The sequence below is a fragment of the Callorhinchus milii genome, unplaced genomic scaffold (assembly GCF_018977255.1).
Source record: "Callorhinchus milii isolate IMCB2004 unplaced genomic scaffold, IMCB_Cmil_1.0 Scaffold32, whole genome shotgun sequence".
Taxonomy (NCBI): Eukaryota; Metazoa; Chordata; class Chondrichthyes; order Chimaeriformes; family Callorhinchidae; genus Callorhinchus; species Callorhinchus milii.
Window position 1 is genome coordinate 887,651 of NW_024704773.1, and position 24,624 is coordinate 912,274.

The 24,624-nt window shown below is 41.1% G+C and overlaps 1 protein-coding gene across 1 annotated transcript in view; it reads right to left on the reverse strand.

Moving 5' to 3' along the window:
* Nucleotides 1–864: 864 nt before the first annotated feature.
* Nucleotides 865–24,624, reverse strand: part of dennd4c (DENN/MADD domain containing 4C) — an 82,868-nt gene continuing 59,108 nt past the window's right edge. The window contains exons 16-34 of the mRNA XM_042345174.1: nt 23,319–23,448; nt 21,928–22,134; nt 21,526–21,654; nt 20,582–20,729; nt 19,562–19,678; nt 17,880–17,961; nt 17,696–17,793; nt 15,234–15,368; nt 12,178–13,313; nt 11,357–11,540; nt 9,937–10,040; nt 9,297–9,472; nt 7,470–7,643; nt 6,810–6,996; nt 5,255–5,506; nt 4,527–4,644; nt 3,220–3,373; nt 2,834–2,898; nt 865–2,003 (exon numbers count right to left, since the gene is read on the reverse strand). Coding sequence (XP_042201108.1) covers nt 1,867–2,003; nt 2,834–2,898; nt 3,220–3,373; nt 4,527–4,644; nt 5,255–5,506; nt 6,810–6,996; nt 7,470–7,643; nt 9,297–9,472; nt 9,937–10,040; nt 11,357–11,540; nt 12,178–13,313; nt 15,234–15,368; nt 17,696–17,793; nt 17,880–17,961; nt 19,562–19,678; nt 20,582–20,729; nt 21,526–21,654; nt 21,928–22,134; nt 23,319–23,448 — 3,733 coding nt within the window. The 3' untranslated portion in view covers nt 865–1,866. The remainder of the gene's footprint in view (nt 2,004–2,833; nt 2,899–3,219; nt 3,374–4,526; nt 4,645–5,254; nt 5,507–6,809; nt 6,997–7,469; nt 7,644–9,296; nt 9,473–9,936; nt 10,041–11,356; nt 11,541–12,177; nt 13,314–15,233; nt 15,369–17,695; nt 17,794–17,879; nt 17,962–19,561; nt 19,679–20,581; nt 20,730–21,525; nt 21,655–21,927; nt 22,135–23,318; nt 23,449–24,624) is intronic.

Below are 24,624 nucleotides of genomic sequence, written 5' to 3' on the forward strand. Positions count from 1 at the left end.
AGGCTTAGCAATGCCCAGCAGGCCTGATGCTAGGTTGTGAACAGATTTAAAGGTGAAGCGAGAATCTTAATCCATTGAGAAATGAGCCTCAGAATTTCATCAGCTGCTCTACATTTCACAATCCATATAATTTTGCTATTTTCATCAATGTTTTTGTATGTAATCAAATGGGTTGTGAAAAATTTCAAATTAACTTTAATAGAGGGGGAGATTAAAATCATTTTACTTAGTGACTCTTCTACTGCACTCCACCAAATTTGTGGGATCTCCTTCGAGCTGATCTGGCTCCAAGGTGACCGTGCCTGGTAATCCAATGTTGGAATCGAGCCAAACCTCTGTGGTGGTTTTGGTAGTCTGGTTCCTGAGCAAGGTGGCTCTGCAGTATTCCAGGGCACTGCTCATTAATGGCAAGACCTGGAAGGGCAGACCAGTCTCTGGGGTGAGGAAAGCATCCCACTCAGTTAATCCTGCAAGCTAAAGCACCCAACCTTATCCCTTCAAAGTGCTCAGAGGCAAGGCGCTATATAAATGCAAGTTTCACCTTTCACAGTCCTTCAATGCAGGTGAACTTACATTACTATGCTAATTGGCTGGAAAATAATGCAGCCATTGCCCAACACTGTATTGGAGTATCAGCTTAAGCAATGAGCTTGAAGTTCCAAAGTGGGACTCTGAACCCACTTCCTTCTGAGTCAGAGGGGAGATTGCTGCCAACTGAGCCAAGAAAGGCTTATGCTTGATAAATAATCCATTGGGTGGAGAAAATGCTCCAGGAAATATCCAAGTGACTGTGGGCCAGGGAATCACGATTTTAAATTTCACTCATCTTTAAATAGACTCAACATTATGTTCCCCCAAACAAGATTTGTACAATACTATTCTTTATTGAACAAGTAATTTTGTATACATTCACAAACATTTCATTTAGACAATCACACTAATAGCTGTTAAAACATATGTAACTGTACAAGATTTGGATCATAGGTGCAATCTGCCTTTTCTAGAAAAAGTGTTAAAATACAAAATTCATTATTTTTACAGTTTAATATGGTAAAGTTGGTTCAATACAAGATTACACATCTTTGCCATATCAGATATCAAAATAGAATTTTTGTCTCAACAGGATTTTGTACTGCCACCAATTACCCAGTGCACGTATTATTGTGCGTCAGACTTAAATCCCCAACCAAGGCTTCAAACATTCATCTGTGTGAGGGCATCAGTATAATTACTAACAGTGCTTCCACTGCAGAAAATCTATTAAACATTTTAAAATTACAGTATGCCTTTGTAAACTCAGTACTCGGACACAGTAGGAACTAAACTGTCAAACAGGATACCTTGACTAACCAAGAACAATCCGCAAACCTACTGCAGTAAAGCTGATTATTTCATCCTAAATCGCAGAGCTTCAAAGGTTAATTTACACAGGATGCAAACCAACTTACAACTTAAAATCTAGTCTTTGACGCTCTGCTATAAAATACAAAATGGTTGGAACCATTGTTTGTACAAACACTGCATTACCATATCTGGTACTTTATTTTAGTAACAGCAGATTTGCCTTAAGACAGTTTTTAGTGTTAGGAAGGTACAGTTTGCAAATTAAGACTTCCAAAGTAATATTGAATAAAACTTTTTCATTATTCTTGTGTATAATACATACTGTTCAATATAATGAGACAACAATGCTCCATAAATTGTTCATCCAAGTCTCAATGAGCACTTATTGTCTCACTCACTTCAATTCATGGAAAAACACCTTCCATCTTAATTCTAAACATCCAGTTCAAAGTATTCACATTACATACTTCAGACATAATTAAGGATAGTGGTTATATTCCAGGTTTCTGCAATTCTTTAGGATTAGATGAAGGGCGGGTCAAACGACTTCCGGCACCACTCTGTCCTGGTGCTGGGAGGCAAGTCGATTGGACGGGTGATCTTGAGTTGCTCTTGTGTCAAGCGATCGTAAGCCGTCTTGTACTCTCTATCAAAAGCATCTGTAACCACAAGAGTCAAGTCATTCAGAACAACAGCCAACGGGTATAAATTTCTGAGCACTAGAATGAAAGCTAAAATCAGACTTTTGTTCAGGGGGTATTTTTCATGTGAAACTAAAGGAATCGCAACTCAGCCTATTCTCACTGGATAGCCTTGATTAATTTTGCCTCTCTACCCCAGGGTCAAGGAGTTCAAAACTAGCACCCTCATTGCTGCACTGTCTGAAATCGGTTAACATTGGCCAAGGATCAATTCCTGGGGTTCAATGCTAGCATACCCACACTGAAAGACTGCGCCCTGCATTAACCTTCTTTTAGTGTCAGGTCTTGTGGAAAACTCTTAGGAACAGACATATTCAGCAGGAGTAAAGGACAGGCTCGCTGTTAAGCAATCTGAGATGCTACCCTGCATGAAGGCTCTAGATAAATGGCAGTTGTTGCTGTTGACAGCTAAAATGTCTTAATTCATGACAAAGTTCAATACTACTTGATGTGCAACACACTGTTGTGGACATTGGCGGTCAATAGCATTTCGCCCGTGAAACATACAATCAATTCACATTACAGTATATTCGGTGAAGCGCTTTGAGACGCCTCAATGATGTGATAAGACACTATAACAAATTCAAAGATTATTATTATCAGCACCACTGAAGCACTGCTGCTGCAATTATTTGATTTTACAAATCATTCGCTTACAGCAAGCGGTCGGGGGGGGGGGGGGGCGGGAGGAGAAAGAATAATTTTAAGAAGGGGATGGATAAAGTCTGCTACAAAACTGAAAATTCTTAGCTCAATACACGTGTCAAATTACATCTAGCTTTACTTACCTATATCAATATTCTCCTTCCCAAGGGCCACCAGGGAAAGAAAAAGAATCTCTCTGTACATGCTCCTACAATGAAACAAAACTCCAATGACAATCCAGCATTAAGACATAACTATAATTAGTATTTGATACAACATCTCGTGACTAAATCTACTATTGTTCACAATGACAAACAGGAAAAAGATGCTTCTAGTTTGAAGTTGTTACATTCATCAGGAGGTGCAAACAACAAAGGCCCAGTACAACCTGGGCATTAACATAGATTGTTTAACTTGGTGACAGACTTATTTTAGATATTTAGTTTAATATTTGCATTTGGAATGAAAATAGCCCCACCACAAGAAATCAGATGAAAAATACAAAGAAACCCCAAGCAGAATTTCTGACCTTTGTTGCTTATTTCCAGGATGTTTGCTGATCTCCCTCAAGAGTAGGCATATGGGACCAAAAACATCATTCGTCTGGATGCTTCTCACAATACTATGCAGGGGACTCTTTTCTACCTGACTGTCTGGAGCTAATCCACCTTCCAGGTTTTTGTCTGTACATAAAAAATAAAGATCATCGGAAATTTGGTTTGCTGTTCTGTATTTCTGCAGTTTACACAGACAAAATCAATTCTTCAATAATCTTAGCAGGAGGAAGTTTCTTTTTGTATAATTTGAAAGTAAGAGGGTAAATGAAAAGCATTTTATTTACCTTTCCAATTATGTGAGAATGTACAGACAGTTTATTGAACAATATAGTGGAGTCCTGTAGCTCAGTGGTTAGAGCACTCGCTTTGCAAGTGAGAGACCTGAGTTCAGTTCCAGGCAGAGGGCGAAACCTTGGGCAAGTTTCCTTACTCCACACGCCTTATAATAATCCCTCCAAAACAATAATAAATTGGTCATTTTCAATCTACGACTGTTTGTGGGACATTGCTGTGCGCAATTGGCTGCCGCGTTCGCCCACAAATATAGAGTGAATTCACTTTACAGTGTGTTCTGTGAAGCGCTTTGGGACGTCCTCTGGATGTGAAAAGCGCTATATCAAATGCAAGGATTATTATTATTATTATGTGCTAATTCAATAGTCTGCAAGCCAGATTGCTCCATTGGATCTGTGCAAATAATGTGAATGAAATTGCGTAATATCATGGAAAGAAACTTTGTAATGTAGAAATCCAAAATATAACTTGTCAGAATATTCACTTTCAAGGACAATGTGTTGATCAGCTTTAAATCTTCGCTTCTTGCTTTCCCCTGCTCCGTAGGCTTGTTTAAAATTACAAACATTATTCTGAAATCAGTATAAGTGATAATAATAGCTGGTTTGGTATGCTTTAAATAGAACAACCCAAACCATTCTATTTAAAGACCTCCTTTCAAAAATCAAATAAACCTTTTGTCCATTTTTATTGGGTGTTGATGGATATTCAGTTTGGACTTATTTTTTCTATACTCCTTTTGTGAACAGGTCCACTTAGGAATGTTATTGACACACATATTTGCTTTACATTAATTCGTAACTACTTGTTTGAGCATTTTAAGATTGCTCCCCTGCTCCAACTAGCATCAATAATGATCAAACAATAGAATGCAAACTCAACTTGAATTAACTTAATAAGCTAATCTAAAATATTCTGTGCTTCAATACTTCAGACAAGAGGAGGGTGAACAAGTCTTTTTATGAAGTCAATCTCAGTTACTTACTCCGGTTTCTCCAGCATATATACATGGGATCACCAGGCTCTTGATGGAGATTAGTGTTGTCCCAAAGCAACTGTATGTAGACCAATTTACTGTCCTGGGGAAAACTCGACTGAGGTATCTGAGATGAGAAAAAAAAGGATTAAGGGCTTTGGAACCTGAGAACTTCATCCAGCACAACCTCTTCCCAGATTCCCATACATAGCATCCACTATCGGGCAGAGCGTGGCGGGGAGAGAGAAGATAAGCAGAAACTCCCCAATTCCATTGTGACATGATTGATAACTAGCTCATCCATTTCAAATAAAATGACCTGGAACAAACTTTTCACTGGGTCCCTGGATTCTTCCCACTCAGCTCTTGAAAACCCTGCAAGTCAAGATCCCAACAGGTCTGGTTGACCTAGTGAATCCATGGAGGGATTTCAAGACAAGAATGAAGATCTTGAACTCGATCCACTGCGACATGGGGAGGCAATGGAGCCGGGCAAGGATGGGGTGTTCAAGACTCTCCCACTGACATTTTCTTTTGTAAAAAATAACATGATTTTGCAGGATTCCTAAAAGTCATTAAAAAGACTTACACAAAAGAAAATTATTAAGAGAGACATTATTTTAAATGGAGTTTACTAGTGTGAACACAAAATGGATGGATGGTTTCCAGACCAGGTAGAAATCAATGAGTGAAAATGTGGTAAAAGGTAAAAGGCAAGTGCCACTGATCCAACACACCTGCAGTCCTCTATTGCAATGCTCAGAAGTCAGGATGAGATCAGGCAGGTTGCTTGGCAGATCGAGCCTCCTGAAGTACCAAACAAGATTCCAGAAAATGATTGGGTGCTGGTTGATAAACGTAGAGTTGTGAATCACTTGGTCTCCCTCATTCTCCAGTAAAGACTCCAACTCCTTACGCAACACAAGAGGACTCAGATATGGTACAGACACAGGCGTGGGATTAGGTCGATTTCCCAGCCCCACAGTATCCTAGGACAAAGTGCACAAATTTAAACAGTTGCAACATCAAATGTACTTCAATATCTGTTGTCTAGAACGTAGCCTTCATTTTCAAAAATAAAAAGGGAAATTAGGTGTTAAGCACTTGAAGTAAATTTCAAATAATGATGATGAAGTTGTACCCCTTTCTTCTCTCTGGCAGATCATTTATATTTATACTGAAAGGATAAACATATAGGTTTGGTTTGCAAAAGGCAGTCATTTATACACTCAAAAATAAACTTCATGCCTTATTCTTGTGTTTAACAACAACTTGCCCTTCATGCAGGGTAGCATTTTGAATAAGTTTTAAACAAATTTAAACAAGTAATAGACAAGACTACAATGATGAAATCAAAGTCTAAATTCATGCAGGATTTTTAACAGGAGATCAACTCTATTTAAAACTGATGAGATGAAGCTGAACTTGTACCAACATTTTTATAAAGTTTTACCCAAATGTTCACAATGGTGGTGACTTGAGAGGAAATGGCATGTTAAGCACATATTGACTTGACAACTTCTGGTAAAAACTACACTTTCACTTTCAGACATAAAATATTTCCACAATGCAAGTGTTGAAAAATTTAAGAATTACATCCCATTCCAATTTGAAAGTCAATGGCAAGCAGAGAAGCCCTTACCCAATATTAGCCCAATATTTCCTCGCCGAATTACAAATCAGTATGCAACCAGCTTTTTTAACTTTTGCCATCTTGCAGTCCCCCAACTGATTGTTACGACATCAAAACCAGATAAGGCCTGTCTTCCTTTATCAAGTCCATACACAACCAATGGAACTAGCCTCAAGAATGTATAGCTCCAATCGTTAAGAAAAAAACACTGCAATTTGACAACATTTCAATATCCAGCAGGTGGCGCTCCTGTTAAGATGTTGAACAGGTACACCATACATACCAACAAATATGTACGCATCCTAATCCCTTAGAGCTGCAATGTATTATTTATATTGGGAATGCAATTTTCTCTTGGTGCCACTGCTGATGGATTGTCATGGTTATTTTGTGGCTGGCCACCAGTCTTACACTTCCATCCATTCAGAGCAATTTCTATGAAGCAGCCCTACCAATTGTACAGATTTTTTAATCCACTAATGGGCCGTCCTTTCAGGCTAGTTCTGAGTTAATAAAGATTTTTAAATACAACATGGAAAAAAAAGAGTAGTAACAAATAGTTTAAAAAGCAAAAGAGTCAATTTTGTATGTGGAATCATACAGTGAGCTAGTTCAGTCAAGTTGGTCCATTTTCACGACTTACTACACTAATTATTTACCGCAGTTTCCTGTAGGCTATTCGGGAGGCTGGTTGTTGAGATGCCATGCGTTGGTCTCTGGGACACATCCAGGTTTTGCAGTGGGCCACCTGTACTGTAACTTCGAATCAAAGCAGCCGTCCATTTAGGGGGTTCATCGTTAGCATTGATTTTGTCTAGCGACTCCTGAGGTTCCTTTGATGAAGCGCTGGTTCCAGAAAAGAAAAAAAACCTATTTAAAAACCTGCTGTAAAAATGCACTTGAATTTGCAGATTCACCAACTCAAATTCTATATTTCATACATACTGTATATACAAATATACAAACCTCTTCTTTAGTGCAAGACTGTTTAAAATACATCATTTTCTGGATTTACCCATATTACAATCATATCAGATTGAGGAGACACAAATGGTAATTTGCTTGCAACACTTTGGAATTTCTAATTCTAAAGTTGTCCACAAGGAAATGGGCAAGTATGGGCTGGGGTGATACCCCACCTCACGTGTTGATCTCATGTATGCAGACCTCCACACAGTTATGGAGCTCAGGTCCACATACAGGTGATCAGGAGTGCAGGCCTTGGGTTGATGCACAATACAAAGAGAATGCAGCAGAAGTTACAATTCATTAAGAAAAATGATTTTCAATGTGCCATTAAAGTCTTAAAAACTGTCCACCTTTTATCCTCCGAAGTCTCCTCTTGGGTTACTGTGGGAATTGGTGAATCTGCCAAGTTGATTAGGTCTAATGCTGTTGGGACATCCCCAGTGTTCTGTTCCACATGTTCTGCTGGCACGGTCACATTGTTGGTATGCAAACTGTCTCCTGATGCACTAGACTTCAAGAAGAAACTAACAGCAACAATGATAGATAATAGACTGTGCTTTAGCTACCAAGCATAACATTGAAGGAAGCAAAATTACAAAACTGTGATGAATAAAATAAATGACAGTTCATTTTGGAAACAGTTTTTCCTTGAAGCACTGATAGTTTTATATTGTTTTAGGAAGAAGTTTTAAAAAAATTACTGTTCAAGTCCTGGATGAGAGCTAACTTTCTACAGTTGAACGTCAACTAGACCGAGGCTCTCCTGATTGACTTCCATCAGTGCTTCCACACCTCAGGTACTGGCAGCATCACCATCCAAGGTGCAACAACAACAACATGTACCTATGTAGCGCCCTCCACGCAGGGTAGCATCTTAGAGTGCTCAACAGTGGAGGAGCCTGACTCGGAGCTGGGGGGGGGTGGGAGTGGCTGTAAGCACGGTGGACGAGGAAGGTTTTCAGGCTGGAAAAAGGGAAGAGAGAAGGCAAAGCAGAGGGATTGAGGGGCGTATTGGCTGAAAACGCAACTTCCGATGGTGTGCAGGATGCAAGGGATGAGCAGGAGGCAGGTGCCAGTAGAGCGGAGATGCCGGGTGATGAGGAGGTTGAAGAGATAGGGAGGTGCCAGAGAATGAAGGCATTTGAACACGAGTGTAAGGATCTTGAAGTCGATTCGTTCGGAGCCAGGGGAGCCTGGCCAGAACTGGTGAGATATAGGTACGGAGTTCGCTCCAGGTGGTGGATTGGGAAGTGAGGAGATCGAGAGGTAGGGAGGTGCCAGAGAGTGAAGGGATTGGAGGTGGATGCACACTCCACCTCACTGAGCCAGTCTGGAACCTTGGTGTCTTGTTTGACCCTCAACTATCCTTTCTACCCCACATCCGTGCCATGACCCGCTCGGCCTTCCCCCATCTCTGCAACATCACCCGGCTCCGCCACTGTCTCACACTGCAGGCCGCCGAGACCCTCATACACACATCCAATAACATCCAGGCTTGACTACGCAAACTCCCTGCTTGTCGGCCTCCCCAACTCCTCCCTCCATAGGCTGCAGATCATCCAGAAGTCTGCAGCCCATGTCCTCTCCCCCACCTAGTTCCATGACCCTATCAATCCCATCCTCGCCCAACTCCACTGGCTTCCCATCAGAGAGGATATAGTTCAAGTTCCTGTCCTCACCTTCAAAGCCCTCCATGGTCTTGCTTCGATCACCCTACATCCCACCCAATCCTAACCTCCAGCTCGGGTCCGAAACACTGATTGTCCAGCGCCTTGGGAAGCCTCCCGATGTGAAAGGAGCTATACAAATGTGATTTTATTGTTGTTGGTAAGCCTCATACTAATTGCCGCAGGAACATACAAGACTGATTGAAATCTATTAGAATTTAATAAATGCTAATCAATTTATCCTCCCCCTCAATGCACTTGACTGGAGCATGACTCCATCTTCCCTCACTGCAAAGTCACAAGTCTCATCATTGAAGCCCTCCCCCACCCCATCACCACCAAAGCTGGTGTAAGAGCGAATCAACCCACTCTTGTACATCTACCCATTGTTTCAAGAACAGCATTATTAGCAAACTGCCCATATATCTTCAGTTAGGGAAGATTGCAAAACACCCCAAAGATTGGGGGAGAACTTAAAAACAGAGCTGGAAAATAAAAATAATTCAGTACCTTTCAGACCCTCGCAGGTCCTTAAACTCAATGTTTAGAACAGGTAGGAAGGTGTTTTTACAAAATGGACAAGTGGTGTTCAGATTTGAATCATCTGCGGTCCACCCAGCCATAATCTCCTCATCATAAACCAAAGCTTCACAGACCCGACATTGAGAACAGCTGGACATCAAAACCTTTAGAAATAATTGTACAACATTAAGTATTCAAAATGATTAAATACTGCATTTGCATGCATTATCTTTTCTGTGCAATTTTAGATCTGAGATTTTTTCATACATATTTTAGCACAAGGAACTGACAGACAAACGGGATGTTAAAATCCCCAAATCGCGAGCCCATCTGTAACATTTTATTTTTAATACAATTTTTGTAGAAGACAAATAAAATGCAGAAAGCTCTTCCTGGTCCATACTCTTACGCCATGTAGCTGCTCTTTGCCTTACACACGAATAGACTCCGGCTTCTCATATAAGATTCACACATATAGTATACCCTCAACTCCAATGTACAGAATTTTATCTCTGACCAGCTCAAATGAAAATTCGTACTGCAATCCTCCACACTTAAATAAAAACCTGTAAGAGATACACAAGCCACATTTTTTTCTTTGAACTCATCATCTTAAAATTAATCTTACCTCCATTGCACAATTCTGAAAGATACTTGATGTACTAGCACGGTGAGATGATCCATGTTCTGATTTTTCAGGTTCATTTCCTACTCTAGATGAATGGGAAACACCTAGAAAATCCACAGCATAAACTGTTTTATAAACGCTGACTATACACTATTTGGTGCTTTGAATAACAATTCAAATTTCAATTTGTTACTGGAATAAATATGGAACTCTTTCAAATCTACAAATTGGAACTTTAAAGAATGAAGCAATTACGGTCTTGTACATTAAGTTCCCTCGGATATTGATTTTATAGATAGATAAATAGACTGATAAACCTCATTCGAGCTCTGTTTAATGGTGAAATCAGTTCTTGGGATCCAAGATGAGGTCCCAGGGAAGACACAAAGGATCCTCAAGCAAAACTGATTGATATTGAGCTAAATGGACTGACTGTCAGGCCAAAGTGGCCACTTTAAGTAATTTGCTCATATTAAAAAAAACATGAGATTCTGCAACTCGGACTTGGCTAAAATTAGAAATTTTCTGTTGCACACCTCCTAAAGAATCACCTTACAGTTGCATTGGTTGAATAGAAACATAGGAACACGGACAAGACTCACATGTTAATGGTTATTTGCATGTGGTACTGGAGGGCACTCAGCACCCGTGAAACTGCTCTCCTATCAGCACTGCAACCCAACCTTCTAATGGGTAGGGTGGTCCTCGCTGCCCAAGCAACAGGAAATGTGCCGGAAAGTTCTTTCAGTGAATAGGTGTGTGATCTTAGCTGGTTAAACACCACCAGTAACCCAAAGTGCACTTTAGCACGAGTAGATTTGAAAGTAACTTTAAAGAATGAAGCGATTAAGAGGTTGGGCCCTGGCTCAATGCCGAATGCTCTCTGGAATTAGGTAGTCAGGGCATCACTCCAGGGAGAGAATGCACATTCCATTCCAGATGCACAGAATTTCTGTGTGTAGGTGGCATACGTGGGTATAATGGATTTCAGTAATTGGTTTTTAGATGTGTCGTACACAATGCTGATCAGAATTGCTTCACCTCCCCCCACCCCACCATCCAGTTTTTAGATTCACACATGAAGATCGTTCATTTGGACAAAGTACCCACAAAAATACTGTCACACCACTTTACAATAATCGTGCAAAGTGCTTTCAGACATCCTGCTACGTAAAAGGCGCTAGATCGATTGTAAGGATGATTATTATTTACTCCAATAGAAGGTGCGATACAAATCAATACATTTACAGCACAGAAAGATACTCTTTGGTTCATTGTGGAATGTGTCAGCTTCCGCACTGAAGCCATGTGCGTAATACAATCGCACATTCCTATGCAACAGCTGAAGAACACGCATTTCATTTGGTTAATGATGAGACTGTTTAAAATGAAAATGTAAAATACTATAAATGTTATTCACCAGCCAGCTGCTGTTTGCCAGTATCACTGCTGTTGCTGCTGCCAAGGCTCGTGTTGCTTTGAGTAAGGCCATTTGCCGCCATTGTCCCAGGAACACCCATCCTTTTAGTTGGGCTGCGACTAAGCCCATAGTCTTCAATTCCTGGAGGAAAATTGAAGCTAGGTTGATCACGTTGATGTTCTTCCTTAATGTGGAGAAGAAACAAACATTGAAGATTACCAAAGTATGGCACACCCATTACTAAAGGAGACAATTAAAAATGATAACAGCCAAATTCTGCCACTATAATTCTTGAAAGATCCTTCGGTTTCCCTGCTGTCAGGAAAAGGGTTACATTTTATTGGTAATGCTCATTTAATTTTCCAAAACATGAAACAAAAAGGATTTTTTTAAATGCTTTTTAACCACCTGATGGTATTCCTATACCAATTTACTATGCTACAGACTGCATCAGTCTGTATACATCTACAATCTCACAAACCCAATTCTTGACCTAGTTACAGTTAGTACAAAATGCTGGGCTACATTGCTAAATTGGTTGTATTTACATCCTTTGTTTATACAGTGCTCTGGTAGACTGCACCTGGCATACTGAATACAGTTATGTGGTATTTTGAAATTCAGTGAAGGCTGGCAGTCTAATTAGTGGTGGGTGGGGCACTGCACCGTAGGATCGGTTTCAAGACTTCCCTTCTTTAAGACAAGATATCTTTCAGACGAGACGTTGAACTAAGGTTCCATCTGCCTGTTCAGGAGGATGCTAAAAATCTTGTGACACTATTTGAGAAGAGAGGGGAGTGCTTAAAGTAAAAGTTTCTTACCTCATCGTCAGAGTAGGAATATGCTGATGCTACGGCTCCCCACACCTTATTGGCGACATTAACCGCTTGTTTCATACCAGACTTAAGTACATCCATCTTGGGTCCTGAGAGCAGATTGTCAAACTTAAATGCTGATATTGTCGTAACCATAGATCCCAAGGAGCCATGTGGAGAGTTCCTCACCAAGGCAGTTAAGGAAGCTGAACGCATTTTCTGTGCAACAACAGGCTTTTGAATTTTAGGCTGGCCAGCGAAAGTTTTGGATCTGGATACAGATACGGGTGTTGTTTGTGCAGCTTCTGGTGGAAGTGAGCTAGAAGGGAGACTTGACCTTCGTTCCTGTGAATGGCAAAGTACAGCGTCTACTGTAGGCTTCTCTTCATGCTCAGTCTTGTGCAGCTCCATGCTGGCTGATTTGTCACCAAGAGGGCTCTTGAGGTTCATGTACATTTCAATCTCATCAGCGAGGTTTCGCGATACAACTGGTGGTACGATCTTCTCAACATCTGAAGGACATGGCTTCTCAGTCTCTGAGACCAGCAATGACAATGGGTCAAAACCAATCTCAACACCTTCTCTTTCTACAGCTTTTACAGAAGACAAGCTAGTCCTCTTTTGCTTGGGGTTTTCATCTTCACTTTCTTCCATTGTATGAATACCATCGACATCAGTAAACACCTCATTGTCATTCACTGTCCCAGCTCCAACCTGATGATAAAGGGGCTGCTCTGGGGTTTCCATTTCAGGTGACTCACTAACCTCTGAACTGTCGATGTGTTTATCATCAGTTTCATGAAACGGTACAAAGTGATCTCCCAAGTCCTCAAGGTTTGTAAAGGTCTTGTTTTTTGGAGATTGTATTTTGACACTTGACAGAGCAGCAGCCAGTATTCTGGCATCAGCGCCCATCATCTCAGCTATCTCACTTGGATCGTTTTCAAGACTTCCCTTCTTTAACAACATGTTCGTCCGGGTATCAGCACTGAAACTGCAGCTTCTCTCCGCCCAAACCTTTTGCCTCTGTTGGCTCTTGTCAGAGCTCTTCCTACGTTGTCGCACATTGGAGTCACTATCTTTGCCACACACAGCATCGTCATACTTGTCAGTAGAAGTAAGCAGTAAGCTATTTAAATTATCTGGAAGTTAAAAACAGTAAATGTTTAACAATGTTTCACTATTCAATAGTTTAATTTTCACATTTCAACTGTGTTTCAAATCCCACATCCGTACGCTAACCCACTCAAACTTCCCACACCTCTGAAACATTGGCCGCCTACGCCATTACCTCTCCCTAAACCCTCATCCACATCTTTAACATGCCCACACTCGTCTATGCCACTGGACTAGCCAGCTCTTCCCTACAAAACCTGCAAATTATTCAGAACTCTTCAGCAAGTGTCCTCTCTTGCATTAAGATCCAGTTCAAGATTCTGGTCCTCACCTACAATGCCCTCAATGACCTCACCCACCCTACCTTTGCAACCTTCCAACCCCCTACCTACCCGCCCTCTTCCTCCACACAGCCAACTCTGGCCTGCTCCACAACCCCAACCCACCCGCTCCACCATTGGCGGGAGAGCCTTCAGCCACTCTGCCCCCAACCTCTGGAACTCCATCCCCCAATCATTCCTCCTCGCCCCCTCCTTAGCCTCCTTCAAGTCCCGCCTCAAACCCTCCTCTTCGACCATGCCATCAGCCACCCTCCTTCCCCTCCCCTCTCCCCCTTGACCCCAGCTTGGGTCTGAAAGGCTGTACACTGTCCAACACCTTGGGACGTCCTCCCGACGTAAAAGGCGCTAAACAAATGTAATCTTGTTGTTGTTGTTAACCCCCATCCTCTCTCAGCTCCATTAGCTCTCCATCCTCCAATGGATCGACTTTAAGATTCTTACTCTCACCTTTAAATCCCTCCATGATCTCTCCCCACCCACCCTAACTTTGCAACCTCCTTCACCCCAGTCGACCCTTTGTTCAGTGAGAATCGGCCTGCTTCATGCCCTTCTCTATCCACCCCATCAATGTCAGGTGGGTTTCACCTATTGTGGCCCTGCTTTCTGGAATGCCAGAGAGAAAACTTGCCTAAAACTCAACTAACGTTTCGCCTCCCGGGAATCGAACCCGGGTCCTTTGACTTGCAAGCGTGCTAACCGCTGTGCCTTTGGATCTTTCAGGAATAATCCTCTGGGTTCTCGAATATCCACCTAAACAGGCAGATAATAATAATAATAATAATCCTTGCATTTGTTATAGCGCTTTTCACGTCGGGAGGACGTCCCAAAGCGCTTCACAGAATATACTGTAAAGTGAATTGACTGTATATTTGTGGGCGAACGCGGCAGCCAATTGCGCACAGCAATGTCCCACAAACAGTCGTAGATTGAAAATGACCAATTTATTATTGTTTTTGGTTTTGGAGGATTATTATTAGGCGTGTGGAGCAAGGAAACTCGGTTTAATGTCTCATCCAACGTATGATGCCTCTGAAAATGCAGCTCTCCCTCAACACTGCACTGGAGTGTCAGAATAGATCTTGAGGTCAAAGTTCCTGATAAATGACTTTCACCTACAACCTCCCAAGGCACGAGTGCCTTCAACTGAGCCAACAATTAAGATTACTGAATGGATGAACATATTACATATTTCGTATTTCTTGTCAGCTTGTTTCATTTGCAAGTAGCATTTCAGTTGTTACGCATGCAGAATTTTCCACTTAAATAAATTAAAATAGATAGTTCTACAAGTATAGAAGGTGAACATAAAGTTGAAACAACAATTCTTAGTATTTCCATTTCGTTTTTTTTTAAATTTGGTTTATGTGAAAAATTCATCATCGGCTTTGAGGATCAATTGAGGAAAGTTTAGACAAAGAGCCAGTGCTCATAGATGAACGAACAGCACTAGAGCGCTCATCCCTTTGTTGTTTCTAATGGTACAAAATCAGGCTTGATGACTGGTGATGCATTTGGAAAAAATTGGATTAAAATGGCAAGAATGGGAAATGATAATAAGAGAAAGCCAAAATAATGCAAATAAATATTTTTTAAAAAGCAACTTACCATTACTTTCTCTGCTGCCAACAGAAGTGCAGGAGAGTTTAACAATGCTGCTGCTTGTATGGAGTCTTTCCGAAGCATTTGATTTAATTTCGGAGCTCACCATTAGTTCTTCCCTGATACTGCCAACATTTTGCTCTGTTGATCAAATGCAATATAAATTGAGACAAAAGTAAGACCGTTTTTCTAAACTCAATGGAACAAGAAAACCACAATGGGAAATTTGTAGAAACTTCACAGTATTAATCACAAAAATACCAAAGCATTCCAAACACTCAAATACCTGCTGCAAAACATTTTGCTAAAAAAAATGAAATTCTCATAATAATTGAGCATTTTTATAATCAAAATGAAAAATAAATAAAAAATGTTTGTGTTTTAGAAGCAATCTATACATTCAAAATGATGCAAAATACATTTTACAGTGAGCGGAAATATCAAAATATTCAAAAGAACAAAGCAAATTTGTTTGCCAAGCAATATAAACAGAATCACTGTAGCACAATAGAAGTTCTCAATACTTGTAAAAGAGCAATAACTTATCTAAGAAGTATTTCACACAACAGGAAGAATGACCTCAAAGTCAATAAGTAAAGGAATGTTAAAGTTATCCTGAATATGATCAAATACTGACATAAATTTACGATAGTCTTTGTGAATTGTGGACAAGTTATTTATAAGTCATTCATATCCTGCTGCCTTGGTCTCCTAGGTCATATGCTCAGGGGTGCATGTTAGGGTTATGACCTGGCTGATTTTTCCTAGCCGGCTTTTTTACTCCTTTACTGGCTTTTTAGTGTCTGGATTTGTGCGGACCTGGGACAGAGAAACAAGGCGGACGTACAGGCACAGGGCAACAGCATGAGACACAAGTCTAGGAGAGAACCTGGCAATGCACATGCATGGGTTTTGTGGCGGGGAGGTCTTCAGATGAAAGGCAAGTCAATGTTTGAAATTTCTTTCCCCCATATCCCCCTATTTAGTAATACCTATACAACAACATCTTGCACTTATATAGCATCCTCCATGCAGGATAGCATCTCAGAGTACTTAACAGTGGCAGACCCTGACTCCGAGCCGGGGGGAGGTGACCGGGGAAGAGAGTGGGCAAGGCAGAGAGATTGTGGGAGAGTGTTCCAGGGTTTCAGGGTGTAGTGGCTGAATGCGTGACTTCCAATGGTGGGGCGGAGGGCGTGAGGGACAAGCAGGAGGCTGGTGCCAGTCGAGTGGAAACGCCGGGTGGTGGATTGGGGAGTGAGGAGGTTGGAGAGGTAGGGAGGTGCCAAGGAGTGAATGGATTTGAACACGAGTGTGGGGATCTTGAAGTTGATCTGTTTGGTGATGGGGAGTCAGTGGAGCCTGGTCAGATCTGGTGAGATGTGGATATGGAGTTTGTTCCGGGTTAATATGTGGGAGGCAGAGTTCTGAAAGAGTTGGATGTTTTGAATAGTGGAGCTGGGGAGAACAGCGAGGAGTGCGTTTGAGTAATCCAGGCGGGAGGTAGCAAACGCATGCACAAGAGGTGGGCAATATGGCGGAGGAAGCCGGTGTTGATCAGGGATCGGATGTAGTGAAGGAAGAACAGCTGGTGGTCGAACCGGACGCCTAGATTGCGCACTGGTTCGGTGAGTCTTTTCTTGAAGGATTATCATCAGATGTGTGGAGTAAGGAAACTTGCCCAAGGTTTCGACCTCCTGGGAATCAAACCCAGGGCTCTCGCTTGTAAGGCGAGTGCTCTAAACACTTAGCTACAGCACGCCACACAGTACAGTCAAACCTGTTCAACCAACTCCATTCTACAACCACCGTCTGTTAACAACCACCTGGAACAGACCCTTCAGAGTGGTTCACAAAACTTCCCTCAGAGGCCAACCTTATATAAAGGTCATTTTAGCCCAGTCCCCTGAGACGTTGTTCAAGACAGGCTTGACTGTATTTGTGTTAGCACCTGTTTTAAGTATATTACTGTATAAGTATTTATGTTAGCACCTCTCCATGCGGAGAACCAGTGGAAAAGAGTCAGAGCTGAAGTTTAAGTGTATTTGTATACAATATTTACAATATTATATTAAATATTAGCTGGGTTTATGGTCAATGTATGTTGTAAAAAATGTAGGCCTAGTACCAGATGTATGAAACACACTAAGTTTCTTCGGTAGCAGAGTAGTGGTACTGTGCTATTTATGTTACTTTCTGTCTTAAGCAATGTTAGATTAGCTGAGAAAATAAAATTGTATTATTCTATGCAAAAATACTGTTTCTTAAAATGAGGGGCATGGGCTCAGCAAAAAAAAGTTTGGGAACCTCTGTCCTACTTCATATGTATCACCTAGGGAAGGCAGAAGAGGGCGAGATGCCTTTAAAAAGTTATTTTCTCCTCTTCGAGATCAACACATCATCCCACTCTATTCTGGGTTACCAAATTCAGTTCTACAAATGGACCACAAGGTGGCGCAGGAAACAACCCCTCTGCCCCATGAGAGGAGGCACGAGCAAGAACACGTGGTGAATTACGACAAAAAAATCTTGTTTACAGGACTCCTGCCAGGAGCCTCCTTCCAAACTTTCAATAGATTAAGTCATGTCAAATGTGCCACAATTTTCACCTTCTCGTTTTTCTTTGGTGGTATGAGATGAATCAATTTCTACCAGGGTTTCGTTTCACCATGAAGATCAATGTCGTCACGTCTGAGTTCATCCTTAGAACCGTATCCTTGGTCAGACTGAGCACCTGCAGGAAAAACAAGTCCATTGTTCCAACTAAAATATTGTTTCTCTATCTTTAACTCTAAACAGAAGACAACCATGCTGTGTAGTAAATTATATTGTAAGTTCTAAAGGTTACTTGAACCGACAATGATGGAGAGGCCATTAACCAGTATGCACACAATATATGATAACTGCTGTATGTATATGCATTGAGTGTAGTGGAACTCAGGAACTTTTTATAACTGTCCTATAGTAAATTACATTATAGCAGCATTGATATATTCTTTGATTATTGTGCGTGAATCTCTACAGGAGTAAGAATATTTATTTATGCATTCCTTTGAATTTCAGTTAACATGAGCTAAGAGTGGTCTGATCATTCAGTACAAGTAGACAGTAACAATACATTAATACACAATAGACAGTAACAATACATTAATACACAATAGACAGTAATACATTAAACATATCCATGTGGATACCGGAAATTTTTTACTGGTTTATAGATGTAATATTTTAAAAAATCATATGCTACCAACCTTCTCTGCTCAACACATAAAAACATATTTTTCAGATATACATTTATGATTTTACAGCTAATATTTGAATTTGTTTTGTCATTTAAGAATATGCAATGATGGAACTAAACCCACTATAAAAAATAGATAGTGTATGGCGAACTATTCTTGTTAACCTAAATAAGATTAATATCTGTATACCATCAAAGGAAGAAGAAAGCAGAGAGGGTAATCATCCTCCACCTTTAAAACAAAAAGTGAAAGTGTTCTCGCAAGACAGGAGATACTACTGAAATCTGGAATTTTGGGCCTTTAATTATACTTGTGCCTTAAGCCAACCCCTCATGCCTGAAATGCATAAGGCAAGTGATCCCAGGTACAATGAAGCATTTTATTAATGACTATTAATCCAAATGGTGACACTCCTATCAGGAAATAATACCTTAAAAAATATTTTAAAATACACTTTCTCCTTTAAGAGCAAATAAGGACACAACATTAGCCACAAACAGTCTACAAATAGGATACTATTACGAAAAATCAGTTATTCTAAGCTAAATTTCAGAATGGAAAACAATATAGCACTGAGATGTCTGATAGCGACACTTAGATCCTAAAGGTAAGGTTAAAAGATGGAAAAGATCCCATATAGAGACAAAAATAGAAGCAGGAGCATGACAGACAAAAGGAAAAAAACAAAAAAAATTACGTACACAAAGAGGAAAACAGTCACAAAGAGAGCGAGAGAGACTATTACCTGAAGCTGTTCCATTTAACAGCAGGAATGAACCCACATGCCAAGCCAAAGTTCCACTTCAAACAAGGCCTTGTGTCCACCACATGACGACAAATGCTTCATGCAGCAAAATTCAGTGACAGCAAATAGCAAAAGCAGGAAAAATTAAAGTCCAGACAAGAGGAGCTTCTGTATCCAAGGCAACTAGTCTCTGCTACAGTATAAGCCAAAGTACAAGAAAGCAGAAGAAAGCTTTAGAAAGCTTGGTTACTTGATGACATTTGGAAAGACAGTTACTACTGAAAGCAAGCCAGATCTAATGAAGGCTGCAGGAGGATCATCGGTGCTAAAGCAACAAAAGCCAGTACCTGTACTACAGTGATTATCAATGATTAGGTCTCTGACGAACAGTACATGCTCTCCACTGTTAGCATCATTAGAACTATCCACGCTACCATGGCTCACAGCATCCACATCACTTCCACCTGTACAGTACATCAAATGAGACATGGGGATGTAAATAAAATGGAAGAACTTGCAGAAAGAAAAAACTGAAGGGAAGACAGACACCAAAGTTAGAACCTGGCAAACAGAACAATTTTGAACAAAACAACATTGGTCAGCCAGGAGCATAGAAGCCACATGCCTGAAGCATAGAAACCTCAATGCTCTGCATAAAAAAAATTTGTGTTCCAGCCACCAAGAAACTCAATCAGTTTCCATTTCCCAGTTTAAAATGACACAGCCCATTTGCCTAGGACTACAGAACAGGTTAGCAGAGCCAAAGCAAGTCACCCAAAATGAAGGTTAGGTTATTGCAGGAAAAAAGCCAGCCACATTACCCAGTCTATAAATGAGAACCACTAGTAAATGTCTGGCTGTTTGTACAGCAAGGACAACCCTACCCATTGGCACAGGGTTATCAGTTAGTAACTATCATAGTCTAACTACAAATTAGATAATCTCAAAATACTTTTTAGACCCATCTTCAATGTCTTGCTCCCCTCCCCAGGTCTACGATCCACAGGCCCCAGATCATCCAGAACTCCACCATCTGCTCCATCCTTGCCGAGGGTGCGCCACTCACTTTGATTGCACTTTCAGTCACCTTCCCCAGCCCCGATATCCCACCCAGCGCAGGCTTCCTCTTGGCCTCTGTAAAGCACTTTGTGATGATTACCTTTAAGTCTGTGTAAGTACAAAGTCTTGTTGTGACAAAGTAACTAAGGATCAAACCTGAATGTCCCTGGTCTAGAAAGCCAAGATACTCAATGGATATACCTGGAAAATGAACTTCCAACATTCTTTAATGTACCAAATGTAGCCTTTTAAAACAATTTTGTGTCCAAAAGTCAACGTCAATCACTTTTCCTCATTTAAAAGGGTACCTGAGATCAATGGCACTTGGGGACCGAGAGACCTTGATTTTTTCAGTGTCAGACGCAACTGTGCCACCCCACGAACGACATTCCGCACTTTTGTCCACAAAAAGCAACCACTACGATTACTGCTGGGCCAGGTACTCTCCAAAACCGCCTGGAATGAGAGATGCAAGTTCTCTTTGTCAGTTAAGGAATTTATAGCTTTATCATTTCCATGTATTTTTAATAACATTCCTTGTTTCCCTCCGTACATGTTGGACTAGATCACCAACTCCACACATCTCCCATCAGCCAACAATTGCATTATTTAGGTAACAAACATTGCAACAACAATGATATTCGCAAAGCAATTCAGAGATATGAACTGGTTTCTGCCAGTTTCTTGTGTCTAGAATGAACCAAGGATTTTCAAAATATGCAAGCAGAAGTGATCCTCAGCCTTGATATACCCGGTTGTGCCAAACACACCAAAGTCTTGCAACATGAAATACTGACACTTCGGTACCTCAAAAACTTCAATGTGTGAATGCACATGATTCCCAGTGTTGTTCAAATAATGGGGATTGACTGAAAGATTCAGTGGTTTCATCACTCTGATCATGTGGTATATTAACCATATAACTCAGGATAGACCATATGCAATTTACTTTCTTTCCCTCCCCTAAAAAAAAGCCTTAGCTTCTACACATCACTTCTTCAGTTGATAGCATTCAATGAAAGCCAACTCAGCAAGAAGACGAGTCGATTCTAAGCAAGAAGTAACCCTTGATCTCAAAGCACAAATTCCTGTTTGGGAGGCAAACACTTCAAAATCAATACTAAATCTAAGTGGTCAGGACAAAGACAACCATTTTAATCTGTTAGCTATTGTTTTGAGGCTTTGTGAGTCTCTTAAATAAACATATTTGTTTCATCTCACATTACAATACATAATTTGGCTTCTGACTTACTTTGTTGTAGTAACCATAAGTAATGGCATTCGGTTGCACACCCGCAATTCTCATTTCAAACAGCACCCGAACAGCAAGAACTGGGTGTCCCAAGAGTCCACACAACTGCATGACAACTCTGTAACATACCTGTGTGCGATACATTTTTTAAAAGATGTTCTACTTATGCAAACCAACAACTGTATGAAAATAGTGCAGGAAGATATACCATTTGTAAACAGAAACAAAGTACATCTCACTTCAATATTACATTGTCTTTTCATAATTGTATAAACATTTTGGTTGAAAAGCTAAAGAAATTTTAAATAATGTTAGCATTTTACAAAGGTAGCATCCAACATCCATACGATTACTAAATAAATCTAATAAAGCAAAGGATTATTTGGGTTAAGTGATACTTACCTCATCCAATGGATTCACCTTTATATTTCTCATTTTGATGAGAACATCATAAGCTTGCTGCAGTTCTCGGACCTTGGAATGGGAGACTCTGACATAGGTTGGCAAGCAAATGAACCAAAGACTGTAGCAATGGCTAAACAAGCATTTGGCCCAGAGTTCTGGTGTTGAGAAATATTTCTTTGCAATTTTCTGGGCAGTTTTTATCTCCTGTGAAATAATAATATAATATTTGAAGTTGACTTAAAACCTTGCAATAAATTATTTTGGAGTGCAGTGGCTACTGACTGTTATATAGGCAAACATAATATGCACTGTCACCAACTCATGAACAGCAAATAAAGACAAGAGCCAAAAAGATCATTGCAAGCCATTTTAATCCAAAGATTTTTTTAAAATTATAAAATGAATCCTAATCTTTCTTTGCAAACCTTAAATTTCATTATGTGCCTAATATCTGTTCAATTCCTTTTTGAATTTTATAATTTGGCTCGACATGCCTCTTGATTGTGCAAATTTGGTTATAACATGGTTTCACTTTCAGTGACAAGCTGTGTGGTTTTAGCTTGATAGACTCCTCAGTACCCCCAACACAAACTCTGGGAACCCCAAGCTTTGGCTCTTGCCAACCTATGCCTATTGTTTGGAATTAGTTAAGCAAGATGCAGCCATCATGGGAGAGATTGCACATTTTATTCAAGATACAGGGGAATTTCTATATCCAAGTAACATACATACGAGGAACTTCCAGTATAGTTTAATGCTCTTAAGCATGTTGATGGGGTTCAGCAGACGACAGACACCTGGCTGACCAAAAAGAAATCTAAAAGACAGGATCCTAAATGCAGTACTGCCTCATTACTGTATCAGAGTGTCAACATGATAATAAATTCAAGTCTTATGGAGACACAAACCTACGACCTTTTACACAGACAAGAGTGACAAACTGAGCTAAATTAACACAAACGGGGGTGGATTGCAACAAAACGGGAATAGAAGTGTTAATAATGCAAAACAAAGGGGGGGAACATTGCAACAAAATAAGCGGACTAGAGAGAGAAGAGGTGTGTCTGGGGCCCAGATAATGTGCTAATGGTCACATAAGAGGGGGAGGGGGAAGCTGAGCTGTTATGGTCTGAAACTGTTGAAATCAATATTGAAGCCAGAGGGCTGTAAAGTGCCTAGCAGATAAATGAGGTGCTGCTCCTCAACCTTGCGCTGTGGCTCATTTGAACAGCGTAGGAGACTGTGGATGGAGAAGTCAGAGTGCGAGTGGGAGGGAGAGTGGTAAGAAACCAGAAGCTCAAGGTTGTGCTTGCGATTGTGCTTCTGTTTTGTTTTAAATTTCCAGCATCTGTAGTATTCTGAATGTTTTTTTATATAACATTCCCTACCTGTTTGGTTCTCTTTGCCATGAGGGCTGGACTGCTGGGAATGCTTGTCCCAGCTGCAAGTCTGGTGGGTAATCTTAATTCCTGTGGTCTTTCAAAAAGCTCCTTCTTAAGCACTGGGAAGGATTTGTAGCTGAAATTAAATTTAAAACAAAACAGAAACAAAACATCAGCATATTTTCATTAGTTATTTATATCACAAACTACCACCCCATCTCCAACCTCCCTTTCCTTTCCAAAGTTCTTGAAAGAGTTTTTGCTTCCCAGCTTCACTCCTTCCTCTCCTGGCACTCCCTTTACAAAACCCTTCCAATCAGGTTTCCGGGCTGCCCACAACACGGAAATAGCCCTGAGTCAAGGTGATAAATGACATTCTGTACATCTGTGACCAGGGCTCCCTCTGTCTCCTCATTCTCCTTGACATCTCTGCTGCCTTCGACACTGTAGACCACTCTATCCTCCTCCACCACCTCTCCTCTCACCTCAACCTTCAAGGTTCTGTCTTTGAATGGTTCAGATCCTAGCTCTCACACCAGCTCCACATTGTCTCCACAAACAGCTTCTCCTCCAGCCCCCGCACCGTCTTGTGGGGCGTTCCTCGGGGTTCTGTCCTCGGTCCCCTCCTCTTCAACTTGTACATGTTCCTTCTTAGTGACATCATCCGCAGACATGGGGTCAACCTCCACATGTATGCAGATGACACCCAACTCTATCTTTCTGCCTCCACCCTTGACTCCAGGACCACTGCTGTCCTGATAGAATGTCTGTCAGACATCAAGTCCTGGATAAGAGCTAACTTTCTGCAACTGAACGTCAGCCCTACTGATTGGCTCGTGCCAGCACCTCCGCACCTCAGGCACCGACAGCATCAGCATCCACGGTTGCACAATCCACCTCATCACGCCAATCAGGAACCAAGGCGTCTTGTTCGACCCTCAACTGTCATTTCTGCCCCACATCCGTGCCAAGACCCGCTCTGCTTTCCCCCACCTCCGAAACATTGCCCGACTCCACCATCTCTCAGAGGATCGAGTTCAAAATTCTCGTCCTCACCTTCAAGGCCCTCCATGGCCTTGCCCCCTCCTACTTGTCCGACCTGCTAACCCCTTAACAACCTGTCCGTTTCTTCCACTCAGCAGTCTCTGGCCTGCTACACTTGTCCACCGCCCGGCCCACCCCACCATCAGCAGTCAGGCCTTCAGCCTCTATGCCCCCATCTTCTGGAACTCCATCCCACATTACCTTTGCCTTGCTCCCTCCCTTGCCTTGTTCAAGACCAGCCTCAATGTCCTTCTCTTCGACCGTGCCT